This window comes from Lonchura striata, chromosome 14 (assembly GCF_046129695.1).
Source record: "Lonchura striata isolate bLonStr1 chromosome 14, bLonStr1.mat, whole genome shotgun sequence".
In the NCBI taxonomy this organism is placed as follows: domain Eukaryota; kingdom Metazoa; phylum Chordata; class Aves; order Passeriformes; family Estrildidae; genus Lonchura; species Lonchura striata.
Genome location: NC_134616.1, coordinates 8,024,750 through 8,042,203, shown reverse-complemented (window position 1 = coordinate 8,042,203; position 17,454 = coordinate 8,024,750). Strand labels below are relative to the sequence as shown.

Genomic DNA, 17,454 nt, shown 5'->3' with positions numbered 1-17,454 from the left:
TTTTCTAATGACTCTTAATAGCTTGCCAGAGTTGATTTTGACAGCCTGGGGCTGGTTTCACAGGGATGGATGCTTTTATCACAGATCTGGCATACTGGCATAGTGTTTATAGGTGTCAATGTGAGTGGGAGGTAAAAGCTTAAATAGATGGGGCAACATTATGTTCTGCTTTCCTTTCAAAGTTCTCTACTTTCGGGTCTTTTTAATTCTCACAGCTGTATTGCATTGTCAGAGTACTGTCTGGGAACATTTTTATGGTTTTCTTTTTAACTATTTGTGGTGCAACAGGTTTATTAAAATTGTGAGATTAGAGCTTGTGGATAAATTGGAAACACTTCTGTGGAACAAACTTTTCTGTGTATTGGCTAGCCCTAACCCAAAAGCTCTTTGAAAAGCTACAAAGTAATTAAACAATGTTAGATTGTAGTCTCTGGTGCAAAGGCATGCTTTCAGTGGGTATTCAGGGGAATTGAAAAATATTCTGATTTTATCTGAATTATTATGATTATGAAATTATTCATTATTATGAAATATTATGAATTATTTTCATAAAGCTTTGTTTCTGAGGGCTTTACACAAGAAGAGGTGTTTTTGGGGTGCATTTGCAGTGCAGACAGCCTATATCCTGTACCAGGAGGTTCTGGCATGGGAACCTGTAAGTGCAGTGGGGTGGGAGATACAGGGAGTTGGAATGTGTGACTTAGTATTGGTGACAGAAGTCTTTCAGAAGTGGATTTCCTGAAGATATCTTTTGAATTTTGATGTAGGAAGGGATCTGTTTGAACCCAGGAGGAGCTTGCAACCTGCAACAAAATTTAAACCTGACGCCTTTAATTGACTTGTGTATTTCTGAAGATTTACTAAGAAAATGTGGGTGATTTTCCATGTTCAGTGTCCTGTAATAAATTTGATGTCTTCAATGCCTATTCTGAGAAGCTGTTTTCAAGTGAGTTGGCTGTACTACTTTTTGAAGAATGCCCCAGCTACTGATTTATATTATTGATGTTTTTGCTTTAAACTTGGTATAGGAAATACGTAATTCAGTTTCTTTTTATGGAAACAGTGCTTTGTTAGTACTAATGACAATGGTCATATGATTCCTTGGGGCTTTTGTTTTACCTCTTTGTGACTGATGCAGCTGCTTGGTGGCGTGTTCTGTAGTTGTGAAATGTGAGATTTGTTCGGCAATGCCAGCTATTCTGCTTGATATCTTCAATGGGAAATATTTAAAATATGAACAAACTTATGTACAGGAGAAAGTACAAATGAAAATAGCTTGTGAACAGAAATTTTGCTTTTAAATAAGTTCTTAGAGTTTTTGCCTTGACTTGTAACTGCTTAAATTTTGCTCTTTTTCATTATTAAAGAGCATCAACCTTACCAGGTGCCTCATGCCTGCTTGAGTTGTCACATTGCACATTTTGCTCTCCCTTTTTGAGAGCCCCTTCTCTGCAGGGTGCCCAGACAGTGATGCACATGGAAGGCACCTGACAGAAAAACTGCTGCTGTTCTCTGTGCAGGTGTGGATGGGACCAGAGCAGACCTGGCTGTCAGTAGGAAAAGCAGCAGGACTATTTACCTGTGATGTCAGACACTTGCTTTGGCTCCTGCCTCCTGGCATATGGACTTGTTTGTCCTGCCTCTCAGAAGTCTCTTTATTTGCCTGAAGTGGGAGGTGTAAGCTGCTTTAGGACAGAGGTCCTGTCTAAGCTGCTCCACCTCGCAAGGAGAAAAACAGTTGGCACAAAGCTTATGGGAATGTGGTGCATGGATCTCATGGTTAAAATGAAGGATGGGGTGATTTGAGTCCCTGTCCTTGCTCAGAGGACTTAAAAGTATGTGTTTTAACAAATATTGCAGTACTCAGCTACTCATCATGTGAGTCCTGGTATGAATGTTAATTTCCATCTTTGCAGGGCAGTGGGGGAAGAACTTTGTTCCTTTTTTCTTGGTGATGAAAAGAAACTCGTTTTATCAGTCTATTATTCAGAAATTGCAGATCAGGATTTAGCATCATGACAAGCGAAAACCATGGTGCATGGTAAATGAGCTTTATTCACACCATAACCATCTGGTCAAGTGCAAATTGTTATGAGGAGGGTGAGGTGCCATGTAATAAAAAAATTAAGCAGAGTGATTATGATTAAATATTAGAGAAACTCTTATAGGCTGATAAAAGCAAAGATAAATGTGAAGTTCAACCCAGTTCCTTTTTCCTGATTGTTCTTTGGGATCTCCATGTGAGTGGTGTTCTCTAGTTTAAGTTGAGTGTGTTCCACATGCATTTAATTTAGTATTGTGAGAACTTTGATTCCTTTGAATAACTGACCTTATCTGATAATGCTAATGGGAAGTATCTAGCAGTATGTTAAGATGATGATCTGAAATATCCAGCACATTTTTACTGTACTGGCTTTCTGAAGTTGAAGCTCTGGCTCTGTCATATATGACTGCAGTATGTTTTTTACATTTAAAAATAATTCTGTAAGAAAACAATGCAAAATATTTCTTTCAAATTTCAAACTTTTTCATAAACTTCTTAGGGATTGAAAATTAAGCAGAAGATTCACACACTCGGACAGCAAAATCCAATGCTGGAGACTTTGGAGACAGTTTGGTGCTGCAGGTAATTCATTAAATGTGCCTTTGGGTGGTCCTGCCCTATGCCCTGATCTCCTGGGGCAGCTGCATTGGCAGAGCTAATGGTTGAGTGATTGCAGGATGATTTCTTTCATGCTACTTAGCTCATGGGAAACTTACCCACTCAGTAATGTTCTTATCAGTTTGCTAACTCACCCTGTGGCTACACCTTGCTATTGCTCTCACAGGTAGAGGCAGGAATCGTGTCAGGAGGGAAAGGAGCACGGCTTGTCCAGCAGATGCTGGGGATGGAGCATCAAACTCAGCTCAGCAGGACCAGGGCATTGCTCCCACTTCAAACTTGTCATGTTTCCAGGTGCCTTTAAAGAACTCTTTCTGGATTGCTGTTCTCCAATTAGCTTTCCATCTGTGAGGAAGCTGAATTATCCATGTAACACTTAGATTCATGTTTTCAGGTAAATAGTTATATTAAAGCAGAAATTCTACACTACATTAAGGGGAAGACTTTTTCTTAGTTCTGAGGCATTCAAACACTGCCTTGCATCCTGCTGAAGATACCTGGTTCTTGAAGGGAGCCAAGAGGGAGGAATGGGTTGCTCTTCTGCCTTGTCAACTTCTGGCTTCTCAGTGCCTGACACTCAACCAGTTTCAGTGTTACAAAACACGTGGTTCTGGGCAAGTTTATGGCTGCCCACAGGTTTTGAATAGAATTGAGGAAGTGAGTAGCACATCCGTTATTTAAAGAAAGCTGTGAGCAGCACTAGAATCCTACAGACGTGGGCATGTTCTTTATATATATCTATCTTTGTTTTTAGAAGCTGATTATCCACCATGGTGCCAGAATTGTAGAAGACTTGTGTTAATATTTTATGCCTACCACCCCCCCATCATCTTTCATCTCAGTGTTAGTGAGTAACTTTTTAAGTAGTAGCAACTAACTACAAGTTACAAAATACATGTTAGGTTGTATTGCTGACACTTATTAACAACTGTATTTTATTGCTTGTTTATGCTGGAAGCTTTTAACAGGAACAGTGTTACCAGTTTTGCTCTCTTCAATGTTGAACTTATAATATAGCCATGATTTTATGGTTAGAAATTTAATCTGTGCTCTTATGTTTGCTGTTCTAAGTAAAGCTTGTTTTTATACAGTGGAATTAAAGTATTGCCACCAGGGTGTATTTCCTATGAGACCTACAAACAAAAGACTTTGCAAGCTTACATATTGAAGCTGGAAATTAGGAATTAAACACTTATACTATGAAGGAATTGAAGGATAAGTCTAGATAAGTAAGGAATATTGAATTTACCAGGTTGCTTGAGCTGCCTTACTCTGCTCCCTTGGTGGCTCTGCAAATCTGACCAGTCTTTTGTACTTCCTCACCTTTGTCATGGGGAAGTAAATGTGCCAGCATTCACTGTCTCTGCTCCTTATTTCCAAACTGGGTAGGACCAAACACTGTAATCTGTAATGATGAAAGGACTATTGTGTGGAGTTCTGTGATCCAAGTGAGATGTGGTACCATATTTTACTCCTGAGTCTGAGAATTTTGTCCTTAATGTCCAAACAGAGTTCTGTTTTTTAAAGGAGCAGAGTAATGAGATCGTGTTATCACCTGTCTTGGGGCTGGTAGAAGTGTTGTTAACTCATCACTTATCTCAGTGATGTTGGTGGTACCACTTGCTACAAGAGAGCCTGGCTCTTTTTCAGGAATGGTTTAGTACCTTGTCTTAATGTTAATTTTGACATGTGGAGGAGTTTGCTGTGAGGCTCTAAATGAGCCATGTTACAACCCCCCTTAGCAAGAAGGTAGGGACTGAGATTTTGTGTTCCTACTGCCATTCCTTGTTCCTTGTGTTCCTTGTTATGATAGCACCTCCCATGTGCATAACAAAAAGGCAGTTTCTGTTCCTTTCCCAAATCTTGTTATGCTGATGTAGTCTTTCTCCCACTGGTTATTTTTCGGTGTTTGGTATGACTGTATAAAGGAACAGTTACAATTGTTGGTAACAGTTTAGTAAGCAAGTAGTCTAGCCTGTGGTGGTAACATTTTTCTCTTTCTTGTAGCCTTAAGGGGATATGCTGGACTTTACCAGCTGGTCTTGCCTTCCTCCAAGGCAGGGGTTTGTGTTAAGCATTATTGTAGGTGATTACATGGCTCTTCTGGCTCATAGAGTTCCAAGTTATGTCTTTTCTAAGAGAAAGGGCTGAGCAGATGTACATGGGACTTAAAATTGATTTCTTCAGTAATGATGATGGTGTCAAATATCCTGGCTTCTTTTGGAATGACACCAGGGATTTCTTGTCTGCTGTTGGCTTTCTCTTGCTGTTGAATATCGTTCCTAGTTTGTAGGAGCAGAAAATATTTCAGTAAAGGGGGTTGTAAACCTTTACTCTGGCAGCTTAAACATTTATGTGAGCTCTTCTGCAGAATGTCAACCAAAATAAGCTGGAGTGCTTTAAACAGTCTAAATAATCACTCTTTGTGTTGGTTGATCCTGAGTAAATAGGTTAGAAAGTACTTAAGAGCAGCTCAGCTGGAGCCTTATGGCAGAGAGCAGGGACAAGCAGCCAAGGGTGCTGAGCTCTTCCATGGCACAGCTGTTCCTAGAGGAGGAGATCCAAACCTAGGGCAGAGGTTCACAAGCCAAAGGGCTGCTTGGAGGTAGAAATGTGGTTTGTCCCTTCAAATAACCCCGTCATTACAGCTGAAATAAGAAAAATCCCACTTCATCTTCCTCATGGGGGATGAGTGTATTTTCTGGTTAGGCTGTAATGATCTGCTGGTGTGGAGTGAATTTAGACATATTTCATGTGGAAGCAGGGGATGGCAGTGCTGGCACCCTTCTGGTGGTGCTGCCAGGTGGTGTGGGGCTGCTGTGCAGCAGTGCCTTGTTTTCCCCACGTGTGTACAGAAGAGTCCATGCTTTGGTTGTAACCAGCTCCCACTGCAGCTCAGATTGTTTATTCATTAGTAAAATTAATGGTAGGAGGGAGTTGGGCTGGAAAACATGAATGTGCAAGGTAAGAAGTTGCATGACAACATTTCGTGGTCCTAAACAAGGAGTCATGAATAAATAATGGCAGAAAAAGAAATGGGAGGAGGAAAAAAAAATCAATGGGTCAGAGGAGGAAAATGCTGTCTTTGTATAGACTTTATTGTTTCAGTGCCATCCCAGATGTGTCTAACAAGTCTGACATTGTCTGAGATTTTCCTTACTAAGAGCCTTTCACAAGGCCCTGCAGTGTAACACTCGTGTGTGTCACTGGAGCAGCCTGACACGGCTCTGCCACCCTGCAGGTTGGGCAAAATGTGCTCATAGGGGATGGGAGGGAGCTGGATCTTGCTGCTGGTTTTAAAGGGAGTAACAAACCACCAGAAACTACTTTTTAACTTGATATCTTTCTGGCCTTCTTCACCAAAACAAACTGTGTGAGAGGCTTCCTGGGGAATTGTGTGTGCCATTTCTGACACAATGGCATTTTAGTTCTGGAACTTGAGTCATTCTGATTGCTGTTATCCATAGCTGTGCATATATAAAAGCAAAATAATTTGACAAAATAATTTTAAGGAGGAGTATCAAAAGCTTCATGAAATAAGACTGCTATAGCTCCTTATCTTCAGGTAAACCCTTTGTTTTGGTGTAGAAGTTTAAATGTCCTGTAGTGCTTCTGATCCATTATTATTGGTTAACCTACAATTTTCTATGTGATTTTGTTGTTAGTATTGTTTTTGCTTTAACTGGATACAAGCAAGGGCTTGTAATTGAAAAAATACTGTTCATTCATTGAATTATAGAAGTGACCCTCACTTTCTGGTGCTAACAGTGTGAGAATATGGGTTGCCAAGTGCAATGTTGTCGGTTTTTCTGAGAGGAAATGCAGAGGAAATGAAAGCCAGCAGTGTTATTGCCAGCATTTCTTCACTCTGCTTTACATTAGAATGAATTAAAAAGAATTAATGCCTGTGCAAATAACAGCACTGCTGATTGCTCCTTGTGTTTTGGGGTAACTGCTTGCTGTTTTCCTTTCAAATGGGTTGTGCTATATTTTCAGCATTAAAAAGAAATGCAGTGTCTCCTCCTAAATCCCTCTATCCCATTGTTCATGGCTGTAAGATGACTTTTCAGTGTAACGTTGTGCTATTTCAGCTCTGCTGGGACTGGTGCTCTCTGTGCAAGCCCAGCCAGAGCTTCCTGCTGTGGTAGCAGCTGCTGGGGGGAATTTGTGAGAAGGGGCTTGCCTTGGGATCATGGTGCAAGGTATTACTTCTGTTAGGACTTCTGTACCTCCTGTGGCTTGTATGCATTTCGTGATTGACATGAAGTGGTGGCTGTGATTCTGAAACAGTGTCTGCCTGAGTAGCTTCAAAGCAAAAATTAGATCTGCCTTTTTCTTCTGTGCTACTGTTGAAATAGATTTTTATGTGGAGCTGTGTTCTTGTGGGATTCTGTATTAAATATTCCATACACATGGAAAAGAGCAGGATGCCACAGATTTTTAGTGAGTTATGTGAACTTTCCCTTCAGGCAAGAAGCAGGGCTGTCCAATTTTCCACTCACACTAGAGACAGAGCTTAAAGGGCTGCAGAAGCCAATAGTTAATTCTGTTGGAGATGCTCTACCCTGCAGTTCTTTAAAATAACATCTACAGTGGATAATAGTGTGCAAATGTGTGTGACAATTTTTTTCTCTTCCCAAACCTTATTCTAGATGTCAAAATTAACCTGGACTGCTTGGGAATGGCGAAACATAGCCCTGGGATCCTGCCATGAACAGTAAGAAAGTTGAGATACTTCGTGTATGCAAATAATTTTCTTTTAGTGACTAAATGCCAGTGAAATCATTCCTGCTCAATTAACACAACCAGGCACACATTGTGTAGCTGTGTGTGGAGGTGCCCCCCAGCTTTCCAGGCAGTAAAGAGGCAGCACAGTAGGTCAGAGGGGTGGACCAGCAGGGGAGCATTCTTTGGGAAACTGTCGTGGGGAAGTCTCTGCAGCCAGCGTGGCATTGGAGGTGGGAAGCTGCTATGGGTGATGCATCAGGAAATTATTGAGGTAGTAACTGAAGGATGCTTTTCTGTAATGTGTAATTATATTGTGAGACTCCATTGGTACCCTGTGTATAATTATATCAAGACTCCATTTTAATGGGATATCTTGAGCGCAAATTAGATTGAAATGTGATTAGGCAAATTAGTAGCAGAAAAAAAGTGAATTTTGAAGTGCTCAAGGCTGAATTCCAGATGCAGTTTGTGGGAGGAAGTCCCTAAAGCCCTGACAGAGGGAAGCTGCCAGGAGGCAGTGTCCTTTCACTGACACTGCTCCTGAATCGACTGCTGTTAGACAGGTAGTCTGATTAGGTCTTCAAGTCTGAGCTTTCCTGTCTGACTTTTGTGTGGTGCTTTTCTTAAATGAAACTTAGTGTGTAACAGAGGTCGATTGAAGAATTCATGTAGCCAAGAAAGCAGGATAGCTTGGAAGATATTTGAGTGTTGATCAAAATATTCAGATATTTTTGTGTTGTTGGTATCCTGAGACATCCTAGTTTGAAGGATGTGTAAATATTAATGTATGTACATGCTCTGTATTCTTTATATAGCCTTTTCCAGATATTGCAGTAGACATCCTTAAATTAACACATTGAAAATTATTCTGATTAATTTTCCTGGTACAAAATAAATGACTTGAGAGACTGGGTGAGTAATATGTTTGTAAAGTGTCAACAGTGTCTGTGGAAAACTTACACAATTTGTCAGCCTTCACTGGGACAGAAATTAGAAGGCTTTTGTATTGTAATTTGGATATAGTCCATTGGAAACGTGCAACACTTGAAAACTTCTGTAATCAGACGTCTTCACAGAAGTGTAAATACTTAACATGCAAATGTTCAAATGAAAAAAATATTTTGTTTTCTTTTGTAGGACTCTGACCATGTCATGTTTAATTCTTCTGTGGGAACAGTTTTTTCCCAAGGGCTTTCAAAAGCTGGTTTATATACCTGAGATATTAGGCACTGTGAATATCTTGAAAATATCAGAACTCTTTTTTGATGAACAAACTATAATTGTTAAATTCTTGTAGATCAAATCACAGAGCCTTTATGTTCTTTATTAGTAGAGCTGATAAAGACATAGGAAGCTTAGAGCTTTGTACAAAGTAGGGTATGTATCTCCAAACAGATTCTGCTAAAACTGATTACTTTTGGCTTTTTGAGGAGTTTGTTCAGTTTACCTGATAAATGGATATATTTGTAGAATATTAAATAGCTTTGAAATTTTTCCAAATGCAGCTAAAACTTCAGTTTACTTTTTCTGATTGTGGATTGGCTGAGCTAACAATTTAAGCTGTGCTGCTCAGAGGTAAAAGATTTCTTCATTTTGAACTGTCTTATTTAGCAAGTCACTGTTTGAGAGGTTGGAAGATCAGAATGATCCTGGGTTTTTTTGTTCCCTGGCAATCAGTTACCTAAAGGTTATGTGGCTTCTCTTCTGGCCTTTCTTTCAACGTGGTTATTTGAGAAAAAAAAAGCTGGACTGTTGTTTTACTGGTGTTCAAGATCCTTGTGTTTGGGAAGTTCTTAATGTCCATTTCTAGCTCAAGTGTCATCAGAAATCCAAATCTCATTTTGCTTTTAAAGCTGTTGTATTGGAAAACATCCCCGTACCACTAACTAAAGCTGAATGACCAAAATGTGAAGTGCATCCTACTCAGCTCTCATGTCATTTGTGAGGCTTATGATAAGGCAGTGAGTTGTGTGAGCTGTGTTGTGCTCTGGGTACATTTCTGACCTAGTGTGTCCTGAATTGTCAGTTCAGTGTTTGTGCCATTTCAAGGTCTGCTTAGAATAGCTTTAGGAAGAAAAGAAAGGAAAACGAATGCCTCTAAGTTCATCTGCAGCCTGGTGTTCCCTTAGCTTCCACCTTCACCCATAACAGCACTGCAAAATTAGGAAGCTTGCTGACAGTGATTGCTATTGGAAATCATACTGACTAACTTCATCTAGGAGCATTTTTCTGAAGCCTTTATTTGCATATGTAGATTAGGAGAAGCCTCCAGGTAAAGGACATTGTTGATGGAAGTAACAGCAGGTGGGAAGGCTTTGAGTTCAGTGGAAAGTGGTTCCAAGGTGGCTTGTCATAAGGATATTTGAATGGTAGCAATAAGGATTCAATTTCTCAGTGATGCAGGTGTTTCTGATACTCTGGTATGTGATGTAGGAGAGAGTGCCAAAACGTTTGCAGCAGAAAATGGGAAAATGGGCATTAATGTTCTGAACTCCTTTTGCTTTTATTGCCAGGTAATGTATATTGGCTATCCAGGATTCGCTTGTGAGGGCTGGAAGATGTCAGTCTGCTGAAGTAGTGTGCATTGTTTTATTAGGAGGCTGCACAGGCTTTTATTTCCTTTTTTTATCACTTGTTTCCAGTCTGATGTGAACTGGCCTTTTCATTAACACTTCCAGAGTAGTAGTTGGTGCTTCTAAATCTGTGACACAGACTGTCCAGGATGGAGTTCCTGGAGAATGGAAGCAATCCATGGAGGGTAAGACTCCTAACTTTGTACTGTCAGCACTCTTGGGAGATAATGATTAAAACCCTTCCTCCACTCACAAGCATAGAGGCAGAAACTCACATTACCTTTAGGAGGGGAGTAGCATGGAAGCAGCTTTGTTGTCTGGGCACAGCAAAGAGCAGGAGTTGTGGGCATTGTCACTAGTAGGGGCCTGCTCTGCGTTGTGGCTGTAGGAACAGCAGTAGGAGGACAATAACATTTTGGACAGCTGTCACTGACAGACCATCTGGGTGCTGTGCACAGCTCTGAACAATGCTTGGATCTGCAGCTGGGCATGACAAGAGGGTGCAGATGTTTGAGCCAAGGGCAGAAGAGACAGAGCAGTGCTGCTGTCCAGGAACAGAGCTGATGTGAACCCGGGTGAGTCACTAATCTGTCAGGTCATTGTGGCTCTCGCAGGGAGCTGGCTTGTCTCACACTTGCTTTCTTGTGTTTTGGGGTGCTGGTCCCTGCTGCTTCCTTGTCCCCTCCCTGTGCTGGCATCTTAGACTCACTGTCACTGTGGTGTGCCATCTGCAGCCTATTCCTTGTCCCCTTCTCTTTGCTTCCTGGCTGGGACTGCTGTGTGGGAAGATGATCTTGTTAGGGCTCAAGGGAATGGGAGAGAAGTCCATTCATTCTTTGGCACTGGATTATGCTATGCTGTAATTGCTGAAGCTCCCAGTGTTGAGAGTATAATATAAGGGCATCCAACCTAGGTCTGTTAAGCTTAGCACAGCTATTCAATACAACACAGCATTTTCTTCTTGCCTATGGTGCCATTTTAAACTGCAGGTGTTTTACTTAGGTGTGATTTATATGTGTTGTATTAATGACTCGATCTGCTTCAGGGAACTGTTTTCTCTTTCTGTGTGAGTGAAATACTATACCAAGAAGCTTGGGGTTTTTTAATACTTGAAGTGTTACTGAAGACTTCTAAGCTTGTGTGAGCATGCTGAAGCTTGTTTTATTTTGTGTTCCTAAAATAGGTCAAATAAAATTTTTATCAATCATTTTAAAAGTATGATAATGAAGGCCATTCTGTAACTGCAGTTGACAAGCATGGTAGCACTGCTTTTAGTGGGTAAGACTTCTTCACAATTGCAAAATTTCCATTAGAATAAGATCTGTTCTGCTACCTAGAGTTATATTTCGAGTGTTGGCTTCCTTTATGACACTGAGTTTTTCAAAATGCAGCACTTTATCTGTCTCTAACTAATTGGTAGCTTCAGTTATATTTTCTGTAGTCTATAATACGGGGTTACTTTTGTGTCAGGACTCGATTTTTATAGAAAATGTTTAAGTACTTAGGTACTTCTGGTTTGTGGGTGGAAGTAAATTATTCTACGTGGTAATGATTATCAGGTGATAGTTGATATAGGGTAACGCTGCTCTTGAGTAATGCAACTCTGATGCCTGTTATAAAAGCTGGGAGGCTGTGCTATTCTCCAGAAATGTGTACGAAGTCCATGCTGAAAACTGCCTACACCAGCCTAATCTGCATTCGACTTCCAAGATGATAATACTTTTTAAGGTATATATTCTCTGTATTTAGAGAGAGATTATCTTATTATTACTTATTTAGCAATTAAAGCCATTATTTTAAGAGTGCCATTCAATGTCAGATTTAATCAGTTGCTGCTGGAAGGGACGGTGCCGCTCCCTTCTCTCTTTGCCCGGTGGGTGCTGGGGATTCGTGGCTGCCCTGGAGAGCAGCATCTCCCTGTCCCTCTGGTGGGAACAGCACTGGCTGTGCTGGCTCTGCTTGTCCCCTCACAGCTGTTTGCTCCTGGCTTGTGCAGCTGGGTCCAGCACAAGGTAGGCAAGGGATAGCTGGGTGAAACGAGGTAGCTTGGGGCTGTGACCCTCAGTAGTGCTCCCAAGCGAGAATTCAGCCTCTTGCTCCTGTGCATTTCATGAGCACTCTGCTTTTCAGCAGTTTTTGTTAGTTTTGATTCAGGTTGCCTGCTGTGCTGGAGGAAGGACTGTGTTATCACTGTAGGTCAGGTTCAATCCCAGCATCTGCTTTGTGATTTCTGAGACTCATTTAAAACCAACTTGCCTGCTGTAGGAGTGATGTTTGCTGAGGACTGGCCTCTGACCTGATGAGTGTTTCTCATGTTCCCTGGGTGCTCACGTTTGCCCCTGAGGATGTGTGGCCTTTTTCATTTAGTGGCTTCCTAGGTTGTGCCCTGCACACTTTGTCTCTCCTTGGTGTGACTTTTGCCACTCACTTGCTGTTGTTTCTGAAGAGCTGGCTGTAACTGATACAAGTAACCTACATAAAAGCAGTGTGCACTATCAACCCTGAATAATCTAGAACTTCCTGACAGATGAATTACAGACATAAAAATAAGTTTCACCATGTGAGTTGCATTCACTGGCATATGAAAATGCATATAGTGTGTTTGCTTTATGGAGTCGGAATTAGAATTAGTTTAACTTCTCAGAAATGCACAACAATTTTACATGGGTCTCAACCACTCATCTTTTAAATTGTCTACCTGTATTCAGGCTGAAGATGGTTATAACAAATGTAATGGTTTATATAGGAAATGAATCCTTATTCATTAATATATGTACTTAATTTGGCTGTTCTGAAAGAATGATGGCAAAATATAGAAGCAGCTAAGAGCAGACCCTGTAAACCACAGACCTCAGGAACTTGCACAGTAGTGAGAAATTTAGCTCTTGGCAAGAGGATGCAAGTGTGTGCTGGTGATCAGATTTGTCCTTTCTGTGGCAGAGGTATAAGCAGAGGAGTGAATTTCTGATATTTATATGCTGGGAATGTAGAATCAACACTGAGGATGATAGAAACTCTATTGTTAAAGATGGATGTTAACTAAAATTTTTCTGAGTATGAAAAAATCTGTTTCAACATGGATTTTTTTATCCCTTCATACTGTTGTGTGATGTTACTGGTCTCATTAGAGAAGCCTGTGTAATGTCCACAGGTTGGTAAAACAAGGATTGAGATTTAAGCACCCATCCTAATTGGAGTAACCACACTACACATCACATAGGACTTCACAAATAATGGAGTAATGATGATAGGAGAACAGCTCAGGTGATGTGGCACTTTCTGAATGCTAGTTTTGTGATGGAGGATGGATAAAACCCATCCCATTTACTCAGCAGACTTCTTTAACAGAGGAGAACCTAAAGCTTATTTGAAACAAGAGGATGTCCTGAGGTGTAGCAACATCAAGAGTTAAGAACCACTTTATTCTGACAGCTGCTGTAGTGTCAGTGGGAGGGAGTGGGCAAGTTAGGTGCTATTAAACAATTCTGTTTGATACTGTCTCAGTTGTGGCATGTTTAAAGTATTGCAAAGCACACAGTGAATTTATAATTCATGCTTACAAATACTGTGTGCTATTTCCTTCCACTAAATATCTCGGTCTGCTTTAGCAAAAGAAGATTTTAGACAGGCTCTTAAATTAGGAGAGCTTGTGTCTACTCTCTGAAGTCAAAACTTTGTCATGGTACACAGCAGTTGAAGGGGAGAGGATGATTTGCTGTTATATATAACCACTGCCACTCTGACCTTATCTAAAATTTTGCTTTCATATCTTTAAAGTATTGGCTAAGAAAAAGGAATTTCTTCTTTGGGCTGTGAATTAATAGCAAGTTGCTTTAAAGAAATACCCAATGCATACAGTTACTAAGTTTTTATCATTCAGTTTTGTTTATAAATGTAAAGTATATAAGAGACCAAAAATCTGAAGTGTGGCTCTTTTCAGGGGTAATGCATAGTTTCTATTTTGTAATGTTTGCTAATGAATATATGTCAGCAAATAGAAATGTTACAACTTTTTCACATCCCTTCTAGTGGAGGTATGATTTCACAAGCTAGAATATAGTCTGTAGTCTTTAGTTTTGGTTAAAGGCTGTAGGTTACCATACTCCTGAGACATAAAAAATAATTAACTTGGGGTTTGTTTATCAACTCTATTATATCTTAGAAATGGAAGTCATTAAGATTTTGGCCTCTTCTGTGCAAATTAATGTGATTGCGTCTTGCTTATAAATAGTTTGAGTTGTTTTCTCTCTCCCTTAAAAGGTGGCTTTAATGAGTCACAGATTCCATTTTAGTAAATTGTTCATGGGATAGGCAGGCTCAGGAACAACTGGGTTAAACCAAGAGATTATTTGAAAAATCTAGGGCATGTGCTCTCTGTTCACTTGATTAGTTTTCATAATTCATCCTTGTTTCCACAGCAAAGAACAGCCTAATGCATGCAAACAGGAAGCACTTTTCTTGCTTTTGTGCTCCTTCATCTCTGTAAAATTACAGAGACAAAGTAAGTGAAATGGGGAAACAGATTGTGTGTGAATGTTTGGAACAAATCTTGATTTGTTTTGTGAAAATCCATGGGATCAGAGAGCCAGGTGCTGTTTGGGGATGTCTGTCTGTGACTCTGCTTCAGTTCTTTTCTGTTTGACTACAGGTGCATGAAGAACAGAGGAGATATTTCCGCTTAGCAGAGATGATGTGGAGAGACTCTTTGTGAGTAACTGATGTGTGTTTTCTAAAAAGCCCAAAATGCTAATGTGGGAATTATTTATTTTTAAAAAAATTCTCTAACTTAGCATAACTATTGTGCCGTTTGTCTAACAGTTTCATTTGGGTCTGGAAAGCAGTGAGTGTAGAGCCCTTCATGGGAGCCATAGACAAAGCTCATTGTTGAAGGGAAGAGCTGGAGGACAGAGCAATGTATGGTTTCATAAGTGATGAACCACAATTTACTTGTCTGTAGTCATCAGTCTACCAAAGGCTTTTACTGTTGACTGCTGAAAGTGTTCTAGACTGCAGTAAAACCCCTGGCATGGTGGGTATGAGAAACCTTTAGCAGGGTTAACTTGTTACTTTTACAAGCTTATTTTTCATGTCAGGTTCTGAACATTTTCCTGTCCTTGTCCAGTTTTGGATTTCAAGTCTGCTATATCTGCTATAAACATGATGAGAATAGTAGCAGTCAGTGGAAGCTTTCCTGAAAGTTTTCAGTTATTTTCTGCTAGAATAAACAACAATATTCGGGGATCAAGCATCTAAACTGCACTCCTAAAATATTACAGGAAAGAAAGAATCTCCATCATGGAATATAACTGTATCTAAATAAGTACTTAAAGGATTTGCTTTTGTGGAGACAAGGCCATTTTTAGAGAGCACAATTAGGTGATGCAATGTCTTATTTTTCAGATGGATTCCATAAAAATGCTGTGCTTTTAGTGCTATAGGCTCCTCAGCCAGCTCATTCCTTTGGAGTAATTAGTCCCAGTGTTTCCTTTTTTTTTTGCCAGATTTCCAGTAACAGTTGTGAATTAAAGCAGCATGTTATTTTAGCATTTTCCATTATAGTCTTTGTGCTTCTTATTTTTTGTGTGAAAGTATAATATGAGTAATGTGGTCTTGAGTGCTTTCTTTTAAACCATAAACTTTGATACTCTGGAGCTGCTGCTTTGTTCTAATGATAATTATCTAGGAGAACAGTGCCTTTGTGGACAACTTCAGTGCTTTTCTTGGCAAGGAAGAGCTCAAGTTAGAAGAACTATTCTTACCTCAGGCACCTTGATTTCTAAGTTTTCTTATGTTTGTAGCATTAAAGCTACATAGTGAAAATTTTTTCTTTGTTCTTTTCTTAAATGGAAGAAAAATCCTTTTATTACAACAGACCAGTAATTGCTTCAACTCCTTGGCAGGAACCAGTTTGGGTTCCTACATGTGACTTGCCTTTCTTGTTACCTGGATCTAAGAGAAAAGTTAAATGGTTTTTAGACTTCCCTCTTCCTAGAGACTTTAGGATACTTTCTTAGATAAGGTTTTGTGATTTCTTTAGTAACTAATTAAAAAAAAGTCACTATTGCTTAATGTCCTCATTGTGGTTTGGCATCTGCAAATAGTGCCTTATTTGACAGCCTGTCTTGCTTTCACTCAAGAGAAAATTAGCTTAAAGATAATGTTGGCTTGTAGTCATCTTTCCCTTGGCTTCTTCCAGGTTCTGCTTGCTGGTTCAGGAAGGCTGTGTGAGGATTTTTGTATAATAATTTCCTGGCCAGATGCTGGATTCTTTATGAAGCAGCAGGAGAAATCCTTGTCCTGATCCAGCTGACTTACCCAGGAGATAGTGTTGATTTGATTTACTCTGTTGAGATCTCTTGTAGACAAAGTCTGTGAAGTCTTAGTTGCAGTTGGCTGAGTAGCAATGATAGTATGCAATATTCTTCATGACTTAATTATTTTTTAAAAAGACCTCTTTAATATTATCTGCTTAATAAAATTGGAACTTGATAAATTTGGTTTTTAATAAACAAGAAGTTTAGGTATAAATGTTCCAAGTATCAGTCTTTACACCTTGAAGTGTTCTTCTGGTGATGCTACAGTTATTTGATAATACGAAATTTTTTTCTGGAGCTTATTTACAGATGATGACTATAATTTAGTGAGGTCATTTTCAGAAAAGACTTTTTGCAAAATAGGCAACAGTTATTTTGTGGGCTAGCATTTAATTTGTACAGAGGGTTGCTATGCTGTCAGTTGCATTGCAGTCAGCTTTTCATGGTCTTCAGCACTGGGCTGGGGCAGGTTGTGCTCTGATACTTGAGTGGATGAGGCTCACAGCCAATGACACCCACCATGAAGAGTGGTTTGGGATCTGCCTACATTAATAGTCCTCTGTGTCAGCATTAGTAGCTGCAATAACAGGTGATAGCTTTGTGGACAGTTCCATGCAAGGGTGAATGTGTGTAAAATATTATGGGATAAGTTGAGAATTTAAGTTTTGGTGCAGGATGGAGCTGAAGGAAGTGGTTCCTTTTCCAGTTCTGCATGATCATAACCTTGGCTTTAACCTTTATGCTGTAATATCTTGAGAAGTATTGTGGACTATATAAAGGAAATTGCTTTTTGCCTTTTACCATTGTTCTTTTTGCGGTTATTACTTGTACTCATGTGTAAAATTTCTGGTGAAAAATTGAAAAACATTTCACCTTTTGAATGCTCAAAGGTTTTAAAGAGCTTGAAATATGCACTGCAACTTAGTTCATTAAGTTAAAAAGCAACTTAACTAATGAAGAACAAATGTCCAATAAAAGCTTTTTCATTTTCAATGTAGTATTGACTCCTAAATTAATAAATTTTAGAAATATTAATTCTTGAGTGGAATTCTTAAGTGGATAATATTTAACGTGAAGTTCAACCAAAATGCAGAGATGTACAGCATTCCCAATGCTGATTATTTCTGTACAGGCTGGATGAGGATGCCTTGTTCTGCTTGACATCTGCCCATGTCTG

At 39.7% G+C, this 17,454-nt stretch overlaps 1 protein-coding gene across 4 annotated transcripts in view; it reads left to right on the top strand.

Moving 5' to 3' along the window:
• The window catches only part of KLHL13 (kelch like family member 13), a 79,861-nt gene that overhangs the window by 2,653 nt on the left and 59,754 nt on the right, over positions 1 to 17,454 (top strand). Inside the window, exons 2-3 of one of the 4 annotated variants that reach the window (XM_077786510.1) lie at positions 7,315 to 7,379; positions 14,612 to 14,670. The exons of 1 other annotated variant lie outside the window; for it this stretch is intronic. In XM_077786510.1, the coding sequence (XP_077642636.1) occupies positions 14,651 to 14,670 (20 nt within the window). In that variant the 5' untranslated portion in view covers positions 7,315 to 7,379; positions 14,612 to 14,650. The remainder of the gene's footprint in view (positions 1 to 7,314; positions 7,380 to 14,611; positions 14,671 to 17,454) is intronic. 2 more of the 4 variants (XM_021548457.3, XM_021548455.3) reach the window with 2 other exon arrangements.